The sequence below is a fragment of the Anser brachyrhynchus genome (genome assembly GCF_964034855.1).
Source record: "Anser brachyrhynchus genome assembly, chromosome: 3".
Lineage (NCBI taxonomy): Eukaryota > Metazoa > Chordata > Aves > Anseriformes > Anatidae > Anser > Anser brachyrhynchus.
Window position 1 is genome coordinate 86,665,018 of NC_137696.1, and position 11,045 is coordinate 86,676,062.

Genomic DNA, 11,045 nt, shown 5'->3' on the forward strand with positions numbered 1-11,045 from the left:
ACAGTCAAAAAGCAAAGAGTGCACTAGCAATTGTTACAGCAGAGATCAAAATCAAACCCACCTTTATTCAGCACTGTAAAACGTTCAACTGCATCCTGAAAGTTGTAATCAACTCACACTCCCTCAGAAAAATATTAAGCAAAACTATAAACGTTTCAAGGAAGTAGAACAGAGACAACCAAAGGCCAGACACAATTTCCATTTGAGGAATAATTAAGTAGAGGAAAATCAGCTTGGAATATACTAGAAAGCATCAGGCATTTGTCAGGCTCAAAGCCGGTGAGAAGAAATGGCTCTATTTCTCATATTCTAGTTCTCTCTCTCGTACTCTTAATTCTCTCTAAAGATTTGTTCTTGCAGATGTTGAGCCTAGCACTGACCAAGACGTCTGACATCAAGGCCCTCTCTTGCCTGGGCTGTGCTCCAAAGCCAGCCCTGCTTTACCAGCCTGCTGGTAGCTCTCCCGTCAGTGCACAGAGGCATCCTCGCTTACCGTCACGGCGTCGGAGAAAGTCAAGTGGATTACAACCTCAGCCAGTGCTCGCCAGGTCGGCATTTCATTAAGCTGGGCTCCTCCAAGCTGGTTAAGTGTAGTCTTACAGTGAAACAAAAGGACCCAACTTAGCAAGCAGCTGATTATTCACTAATAAAACACGGTACTTAAAATTCACATCTCAGCTTACTCCGCGCTAGAGTCTCCCGTTTATATCTACCAGTAGCCTTGAGCTGTAGCTGCACTGATGCCGGGCGTTCAAGCACACTGAGCAGCTGTTCCTGGAAGAAGTGCACACACCTCGAGAAGAAATCATCACGCGTTAAAGCTGAGGTACCTCCTCCCACGCTGAAGCAAGTTTCTATCTGCTCCAAGGGCCGTGACATGACCCTCCATGATCTCTTTTCTGGGGGACGTCTGACATAGCCCTGACAAGTCCAGAGGCTAGATTTCAGACAACCTAAGCCCGTGGAAGAAGTGGAAATTGTAGGTAGTGTAATGCCAGGGTGGGAAGAAAAAAGCCTTCTAGCTACTTCTTGCCTCAGAGCTTTTTCCACACCACCAAGTGTTCTGGGCCGACACTCTCCCATTTGCCTGTAGGGCACCACATGACAGCCCATAAAAATGATAACATGACACGCACCAAAGCAAAACATTTATTATTATGTTTCCTAACTACCTTCAGACTCCGAAATGAAAAAACATAGCAGCTGCTATGATGTCTGCCTGCAATTCAGTCATCAGGGAGAGGTCGGTGAAAAAGCGTACCATGGAGACAGATGCTTCGGTGGAAAACAAAACAAAACAAAAAACACAATACATCCTTGTAAGAACTCAGAAGCTGCAACCAAGTCTGGAAGAGACAAAATGATAAGAAAGCGCTGTACTTTCAAAATCTGGATTTAAACCAGGACAATAATGTCAGTAAAAGACTGCAGATGGCAGGTGGATAATTCCACAGCCCCTGGCCCCCAGCCCTAATCCTCTCAGAAGGCTTCAGCCAGACACAGGTTTCTAACAAAAGCGGTCAGAAAGAAAACGAAGGAAAATTACTCATGTGAAGGATTCCAAGCAGGCTGCAGTTTCTGCAGGTGTAGCACACATATAGACATCAAACTCGTCATAAAACACACCTGAAATGATTCACTGCGATCGCTGTTAAAAATTCACTCAAATACTGAGCTGACACATGACAACTCTGAATTCATGGTGTCTTTTTCTTAAAACAAACAACTAAACAAAACCAAACACAAAGCTGGCACTTTCCTCAGTGACTGACCCATATGACAAAATTGAAGGGGTTTTGACTTAGAAGTGATCAGCACAATATAAATGGACTAGCAACAGGTCTTGCTAAGATGTCACATTGCAGATGCTGACAAAACCTACAGAAAATACTCTCGACTCTGGCTTAAACTAATTGGCATCTCAACCTGGAAAAGAAAATGAGCCCACTGCAATGCGGACACAACGATCCGTACCCTTATAGAATTAATTTCCATCAAATCCAAATGTATTTTCCATAACGCAGATGAAAGTGCTTTCATCCATCTCCATGCCAGGTCACGCACCCAAAAATTTTACCTTCAGTGGCTCGTTTCACAGGAGCAGATGGTGCTTAGACGAGGAGGAAGGCAAGTCATGAGAGAGAAAGGGAAAGTAAGGAACAAGCTCTTAGAAGAAGCTTGGCTTAAATCAGGGTTTAAACAAGATTTCATGATTTGACGAGTACTTAAAAACACTTTTGATCAATGATAATTTTAAAAGCCTTGCCTTTCGTGCCTTTTTCTCCAGGATTAAGGCAGACCCACACTAAGCACATCACGCCCCAGCTACCCTCTGCCCTGAAGCCCAGCATCCACAGCAACCACTGTTCTGAACTTCCATCCATTGCTTCACAGGGATATGCCCAAACCCCATCCCCAACCGCAGCCCGCTTCACCCGCGGGCAAGTTTCCCCTGGAGGGTCAGAGAACCCATCCCCAGCTCGAGATTCAACCCTTTGGTCCAAATCCTCCTTGTGCCTGAGGGCTGCTCCCAATTAGCAGTCACACAATGAACAGCAGGGCTGTACTTCTAGACATCGCACTGCCGCACATGAGAGACCCCTTCTGGAGCTGCCGTCCCTGCTAAAAGCCATGGGTGGCCTGAGATGCACCTAGGGCTTGGAGAACAGGCAAAGGGCCTGAGGAATAAGAAGAAGGGAGCCACAGAGGAGCAGCAGCAGGACAGGAGTGCTGGCAGTCGGACAGAGTCTCCCCGTTGTTTCCAAGGACCTTCCATTTCAGGCAACATGCGGCAGAAACACTGACAAAGACCTATGAAAACAAAGTAACGTCGTGGAAGAATAGGACAACAATATACAACCTTGCACGATCGCATGAGCTGATGATGTACACAGTCACGGTGCCTCATGGCGCCTCAGAAATACACTGCTGAGAGTACCAAGACAACCCCTCTGCAACCAGATAACCTAAGAACCCAAGCTGTCGTGCAGCACTGGTTAGGCCGCCCAACGTTGATCACAAGCTGCGTTCAGCTCTGGGGCCCCCAGCACAAGACACGGATCTGTAGGAGCAAGTTGAGAGAAGGGCCACAAAGATGGTAAGGGGCCTGGAGCAGCTCTCCCATGGAGAGAAGCTGAGGGAGTTGGGGTTGTTCAGCCCAGAGGAGAGAAGGCTCCGGGGAGACCTTATAGCGGCCTGCCAGTGCCTAAAGGGGGCCTACAGGAAAGCTGGGGAGGGACTCTGTGTCAGGGAGTGTAGCAATAGGACAAGGGGGAATGGCTTTAAGCTGAAAAATGTTAAATTTAGATTAGCTGTTAGGAAGAAATTCTTTCTTATGAGGATGGCGAGGCCCTGGCACAGGCTGCCCAGAGAAGCTGTGGATGCCCCATCCCTGGAGGTGCTCAAGGCCAGGCTGGATGGGGCTTTGGGCAACCTGGGCTGGTGGGAGGTGTCCCTGCCCATGGCAGGGGGGGTGGAATTAGATGATCCTTAAGGTCCCTTCCAACCCAAACCATGCTGTGATTCTATATTGACTGTCATACACAACCACATCCTCCAGGGAAGCAGTACTCCAAGAACATCCTGACATGCATGCACGTGAAAGCTATGCAACAAACAAGGCAGGAATTCACACATGTTTATTCTGGCTCTTCCTAACTTTTGAACACCTGCCTTCACAAGCCCAGTACTCTTTTGGATGACGGCATGAGATAAACCAAATATGGACAAGAGGAGAAAAAAAAGTTTAGAAAGAAGCCACAACATGCAGCTCAGCAAGACTTTCCGCCCCCTCACGCTCTTGCTAGTTAGAAAATGATCTGGATTTTTAGGTTTAATATCAGTTAAAGAATCAAACTTTACACAGAAACATTTACAAGCTATATTCAGAACATAATTCATGGTTGGGTAAGCACAGGTGACAAAATTTAAACAGCCCTTTTCATCAATCTATATCAAAACATACAGAACAAGCAGACAATTTTAAGTTCAAGAACCTAGAGCCAGAAACAGAGGTTCCATGGTATTACCAGAGCTAGAAGCTCCCAGACTGAACTCATGCTTTAGAATCAATGACAGCTTACAAACTGCAGTGCAAATTAATCTTAATCTCGGCTTGGCTTATCCCAAGTAATCAGACCATGAACCACATTACCTACTACCTATCAAACATAACTTTGCGTGCAACGTGTGGAACATACAGCTAGGCTTGAAGTTCATGTCTACTTTAAGTTTCACTAGTTAGTGAATAACACAGAATTTGAATTCCTGTAATGAACACATTTGAACTTGAACAGGAATTATAAAGAAATACTTTTATTACTGTAAGGCCTATGGCAATTGGCCCACATGTAATTATTTGTTTGAGCTCAAATAGGCAGAAATTAAGGTATTCTTCTGATTGAAGAGTTAGGATGAGAAGAGCCTGTGGTTCAATTTCAACAAAATATCTAGATTAAATTTCTCAGCAAGATGCTAAACTCACGTTTGCTTAAAAAATATTTATTTCTCACTAAATGGGTGGCTGATTTTTTTTTCCCAGAGCGGTATACTTTTGGAGGGAAAACTGTGAATGCCGTCAGAACATTATGCTCTACAATATGCAGATGAGAGTTTTTCACTACTAATAATTTTTGTCTCTTCCAATCCTCAGAAGCATTATGCCTTTGAGCATCAAAGTAATAAAACAAAAACTTCAGCAAACACCGCTTTAATCTCCTACCACCAATACTTAAGATGCTCTGACGGAGACTGAGAAAACTCTAAAGAATTAAACAAACATCAGGAGCGAGTGCACCTGTCAGAGATACTGAAATTTCATCTCTATTTTGCCTCATGTAATTACTCATCCAGACAATAATCTGAGTTTTGATTAGAAGGTTGTTTTTGTATGTTGTTTTTTTTCCCTGAGTAGCACAAAAAAAATATTTAGAGACAAATTTAAACCCATAAAATGCTGGTACAAAATTTAAGCAACCTGTAATTGCATAACAAGTAAGGCTGCACTTCACTCTATCACATTTCTCCTTGGTACTAAAGGAATGTACACCTTCAACAGATTCAACTATGTACAACACAGATTTCTGCAAACCTGTCAATAATTTTATACAGCACACACACCATATTTTTCTAGGAGTACATCCACCTTACATGCAACTCTGCTGACAAAAGCCTTCAGAATAATTTCTGAGTAAAATAATAGCAAATATTCTTGCATACCATTGCTAGATTGTGGACCATTAGGAACAGCACAGTTACTTCTTGACTATTCCACTCCCTCTTAGCTAGTACTGCTGAAGGACAGGTTGTTATAATAAGGTTAAACCACACATACATATATACTATACATACAAATATATACATATATGAAATGCTAAAGAGAATGGAGGTAAGACCTGGTAGCTGGACACAAGGCAGAGAAGGTAATTATGCCCTTGCTAAATATTATCACTGACTGAGGTTTCTCCAAAATGCAGCTCTACACTTTCTACTTTTGGTTTGATCATTCCTAAAGTCACATGTTTAATTCCTTAATAAACAAAGAGAGAAAATGACTTAGTTCCCCCACCCCAAGCAATTACAATTCATTATTGTCTCCTACAAGTATCTCCCTAGGCCAATCTTGCAAGTGAAATATGGTACCTCATTTGTTGTTTTAAATAAAATACTTCCTTTAGTGACATGCTGCACTGATGTATCGCTAAGAAAAGGTATGACTGTGAGCCCTCTGGAAGTTTATCTTAAGTCTTAACTGCTGAATTACAAATCCCAAACTAATGAGAGTAAATAAATAAAACAATGTTGTCAGATGGCGTAATTAATTTAAGAACCTAAAGTGATTTACAAACATTCTTTGTTATGCCATCCATCCAAACAGATAAATATTGTTAGTCCTACGACACAAATTTAGAGAGTAAGGGGCAGCAAGGTTTCTTCTTACATCACAAGATGACTCACTGGCGAAGTGCAAAGGTGAAGCTGAATATAAATGGAGAAATACAACTTGGGGCTTAATCACTATTACCATGCCCTACAAGAACCTCATTCTTTAAGATATCATTTGTCGAATCAAGTGCAAGAACATCATTAAGATTGACAACGTGAGCTCCAGAACGTGCCACCTGGGACAGGGCATGATCCTAAGCCAGGTGCTGCAACTACACCGTATTGACTTATACCAACATCCCCAACGTTTCTGTTCCTCCCCAGAAAAGAAAAAAGAGCTCTGCAAAAAGCTTGCAGAAAAGATCCTGGATGAAGAGGAGGCTGATCACCTTATTTTTACTGATCCCTTATGGATTATTTTATTGTAGCGCTCAAAGTCAGTCTCCAGCACGAGGTTGAAAGCACGGTGTGGGTAAATATCAAGAAGCAGGGGAAAGTAAAAACCTTTCCCAAGGGAATACTACCACAAAGTCACTTTTGAATTTGATTAAAGTTTCTTTTCAAACAAACAACAAGGGGAGAAGTAGTGAGAGCACTTCTGTTACAGAATTCCCATCCCCTCCGGCCAGACTAAGGGGGCCTCACCAGCACAAACTGGCACGCGCCACCTCAACGCCAGGCAGCCACATATGGACTTCACAGACCTTCTGCCCCACTGAAATCTAAAGGCTGGTGCCCCATACGTTATGCAGCTAGTGAATGGTACTTTTGGTACATTCAGCGGACGTAACTTCTGCTCAGAAATTGCTGTTAAGTTCTGAATTAAGTCATTACGCTACATCTTCCTGCCTGCGATCAGAAGAGCGGAAATGTAATCATGCATCTCCAGAAACAGCATGTTTTCTGAGTATCTAGAGAACACAGATTACAAAATACCTGGAACTTGGGCCTGCCAAAATAAATTGTTACAAAACTAGCTGCACACCTGGACGTATCACCTTGAAAGCAAGGTGGTTAGGTAAATAACACTCTCCTCCTCAAAACAAGCCATGCACTCAAACAGTCCTACCAGAGGGTTTGCACCATGCCCAACTAACGCTGCGTAAGCATTTAGTCCTTGATAGATTTTTACGTCTTTGAACAGAGATGGATTTACAGATGTTCCCGGCAGATCCCGGCATTAACGTTGGTAGGTCATTTTAAGATAACGTGGACAGCTAGTGGGGGGAGAAGATCACCGATCCACCTGCCACTTTCTGCACCTCCAAGTCTTCTCCTTCACCACGAGAGGCACCCAGCAGCGGACAACACGTCCTTTCGGACACGGGCGCTCTACAAATACCGAACGCAAATCCAAATAAACACAAGGTAACTATAAAAATAAGAGCAGGCGGGTTTCGGGAGAGCAGTAGAGCAGTCTAGGACTCTCGGTGCTGCACCCCAGGCCCGGGGCTCCTGGCACGTTGGCGATGCCGGGTCCAGGCCCCGCTCAGCGATCACCCTGCCCCCGGGGGGAGCCCCCCGGCACGGCGGGGACGTTTCCAGCGGAGTTTTCGGGTGGTGCCGACAGCGGGGAGGACGCCTCCCAGCCGGGCTGCCGCTTCCCATCAGACGCCGCCTCACAAGTTGGCAGGAGAGCGCTGCGGCTCCCCGCTCGCCCCCCAAGCCCGGCGAGGACCCGCACCCCCGCCGCACCCCCGCCGATCCCCCCGGCACGGAGGGAGGGCGGGCAGCGCTGTAACTCCCCGGGCTCCCGTCCCGCGGGGCCCCCGCCCCCTGCCCGGGGCGGCAGCCCGGCCGCAGCCCCCTCAGCGGCCACCCCGGCCCCGGGACCCCGCCGAGCAGCCCCCTCCCGGCCCGCTCCGCGCCCCGCCGGGCTCCGGGACGAGCCCTACCGTCTCCGCCGGAGCCTCCGCCGCCGGGCTGGGCTCCCGCGGGCCGCCGGCCCCGGAGGTGGTGGCGCCGCCGGGGCCGTGCCCGCTGCGAGGGCGACACCCAGCGGCAGCGCCCGGGCCCGGGCCGCCGCCGTCGCCCCGGTGGCCTCGCATTTTCCAGAGGGGAAGGCGGCCGGTGGCTCGGCCCCGTACCTGGGGCGGTGAAGCCTGGGCTGGAGGTCGGAGGGAGCCGAGGTGAGAGTTTGGGGGGACCCACCCCGCTCCTTCCTGCAGGGTGCCGGGGACCTCTGGTGCGCCTGAGTCATGTGTGGGCAATTCCGTGTGTAAATTGGTAATTCGCTAACCGGCAGGAAGGCAAGTTAGACAGGAACATCTCCAGGCTGCAGCGCAGGAGAAAGGAATCAGTGTGAGTAGGGTAAGTAACGTAATAGGGGAGGCATCCCAAGCAGAAAGCACCCAGAGAGAAGCCGTTCCTCATGCAATGCAAGCAACGGTTAAGCTGTATGTTAAATAAGTCCCACATACGTAAATGTTTGCAGGACTACTTTGGCTGCGTTTGATCATTACGATTGAGAAACAAGATGTTAACACATAGCGGAAAAAAAGGTTTCCTTGGCATTGATCTGCAGCCAATCTAATGGGAGGTTTTCTCCTTTAGCAGAAGCACGAGGAGGTGCTGTCACGATCCTGCAAACGTAGATGCGGGTGGGCTCCCTCAGTTATGTGGATGTTAGTGGGACCATACCCATGCTCAATTACTGTAAACTTGTTTAATGCAAACAGCCACTTATGTATTTTTTTTCCTGTTGAGAAGAGAAATTCATGAATTCCCTCAGTTGCCTGAAACAGAAAGTTTTTGTCATGTCTGTGAAACGCAGCTCCTCCCAGACAGAGTCCAAGCACATCCAATATCATGCACGGTGTATATGCAAAGACTCAGCCCCATGTCTACCTGCCCTTACTACCAGTCCCGTGACTGAAGGCATGGCGCTGTTTCATTATGTGCTACAGGCTTTGAAGTTCAATGACCTGACAAAAGATGAAAGAGAAAGATTTAAAAATAAATAAATAAAAAGAGAAAGATTAAAAAAAAAAAAAAGGAAAGCAAGTGATTAGTATTAAAGAGATACTAGAAAAAGAAAGATTAAAAAAAAGGAAAAAATAAGGAACAGAAAAAGGAAGAGAAAAAAGTAAGATAAAAAGGAAGAGAAAAAGTAAGATAAAAAGGAAAAAGTATAAAAATAAAAAGGAAAGGAAAAAGGAAGACAAGAAGAGAAAGAAAAAAAAAGAGAAAAGGAAAAAGGAAAAAAAAGAGAAAAAGCCAAGTGCAGAGGGGACGCAGAACAACTTGGTGGCAAAGAGACAGAGGAGGAGTAATTCCTGAAGTTGATGCAGAGCCCAGGTCAGATTATATTGCCGAGGGGTTGGCAGAAATGCTTCAGCCCTACTCAAAAAACCTATCTGGAGTTGAGCCTGGAGTCTAAGTGGCTCTGAACCTGCAGCCGTAGCCAAGCAGGCGGTCGCTGGCATGAGATTTGTGGGAAGAACTGCACTGTAATCAGCCCTGTCATTCCTGAGCTTCTACACCCTAATTTAGCATTTTAATATCTCCAAATTATTCTCAGTGACTGGTGACGTTTCATAGCTCTTGGTACAAAAGAAACCTAATACTGTCAGTCAGGTTTGTGGGCAAGACTCACTTCCCCTCGCCAGCCTTGAAACCTAACAGCCCTTTCGGTGCAGATGTGATCAGCCGGTACCGGAGTGAGACAGACGGCCCTTTATGACAGACCTGGAAACTTTTCTCCGCTTTCAGTCAGGAGTTTTCAACAGACTAATGTCCCCCTGGGCCGTACCATGACATAATGCTAGAAATATCACTGGTAAAAGCTCTTGGTCCCAATTCCTTATAGCAGACTTAACTTTGAAATACTTCACGTAGCCTTTTGGGACACTGTAAGTCTGTTCAAGCAAAACTTCCAAGCTGGTGGATGAGTTGAGGAGAAAGAAAGGCATTTCAACACATTTGCATATAGGTAATTTGACATGGCATGGCATAAAAAGGGATTTCTCCTCTCCTTCCCCTACAGAAAAAGTGCTCCTCCATTATCTCAAGTGGATTAGGGCAGCCTGGAAAGCCTCCTGATAACAGCACCACAAAGGGGCACTCAGAGGATAGAAACAGAAGAATGTGGGCTGGAGCACAGCGAGCTCAGCTCTCAGTGCTACCTTCTCCTGTCCTACCACCACGGGGGGACGGCTCCAGTGTCCAAGGTGGTGTGAGACAGCAGGAGCATCACCAGGAGCCCCCCAGAAGAAGCCTCGCCATGGGCAGCGCGCTGTGGTCCACCTGCAGCGTTGGTCCAAGGCATGCAGATGAGCATGCAGATCCATGGCAGGCAGATGAGTGCAGCTCAGCCCGCTGGGTGCTGCAAAATTCCATCCTCCTGTAGAGTTTTTACTACTACGGCTTCTCTTAGTGGTCCTGTGTAACATGCTTGAACACGAGCCAGCAGTGTGCCCAGGTAGCCAAGAAGGCCAACGGCATCCTGGCTTGTATCAGGAATAGTGCAGCCAGCAGGAGCAGGGAGGTGATCGTCCCCCTGTACTCGGCTCTGGTGAGGCCGCACCTCGAGTGCTGTGTTCAGCTTTGGGCCCCTCACTACAAGAAGGACATCGAGGTGCTCGAGTGAGTCCAGAGAAGGGCTACAAAGCTGGTGAAGGGCCTGGAGCACAAGTCCTGTGAGGAGCGGCTGAGGGAACTGGGGTTGTTTAGTCTGGGGAAGAGGAGGCTCAGGGGAGACCTCATTGCTCTCTGCAAGTACCTGAAAGGAGATTGTGGGGAGCTGGGGGTTGGCCTCTGCTCACAGATAACTAGTGACAGGACTAGAGGGAATGGCCTCAAGTTGCGCCAGGGGAGGTTCAGGTTGGAAATGAGGAGACATTTCTTCTCAGAAAGAGCAGTCAGGCACTGGGACGGGTTGCCCAGGGCGGTGGTGGCATCACCGTCCCGGGGGGTGTTGAAGGAAAGGCTGGACGTGGTGCTTAGGGACATGGTTCAGTGGGTGACATCGGCGGTAGGGGGGTGGTTGGACCAGAGGACGTTGCAGGTCTCTTCCGACCCTAACGACTACGATCCTAACCACCCACCGGCGCCCGGCCTCCCACTCAGGCGCGACTCGGCGGCGGGGCCGCGCGTGCGCGTTCGCGAGTGCCGCGTGCCCGCGCCGCCGCCGTGCCCGTCAGGTGACGCGGGTCAGGCCGCGC

At 47.5% G+C, this 11,045-nt stretch overlaps 1 protein-coding gene across 5 annotated transcripts in view; it reads right to left on the reverse strand.

Annotated features, from left to right (window-relative positions):
* ANKRD6 (ankyrin repeat domain 6) overlaps nt 1–8,104 on the reverse strand; it is a 118,817-nt gene extending 110,713 nt beyond the window's left edge. For 2 of the 5 annotated variants that reach the window (XM_080586604.1, XM_080586606.1), the window contains exon 1: nt 494–7,646. Coding sequence is in view for 2 of the 5 variants with exons in the window: in XM_080586602.1 (XP_080442728.1) it covers nt 7,971–8,083 (113 nt within the window). In the remaining 3 variants the exon portion in view is untranslated. Of the gene's footprint in view, nt 1–493; nt 7,647–7,778; nt 7,849–7,970 lie in introns of those variants that run through there. The other 3 variants (XM_080586602.1, XM_080586598.1, XM_080586600.1) reach the window with 3 other exon arrangements.
* Nucleotides 8,105–11,045: the final 2,941 nt, after the last annotated feature.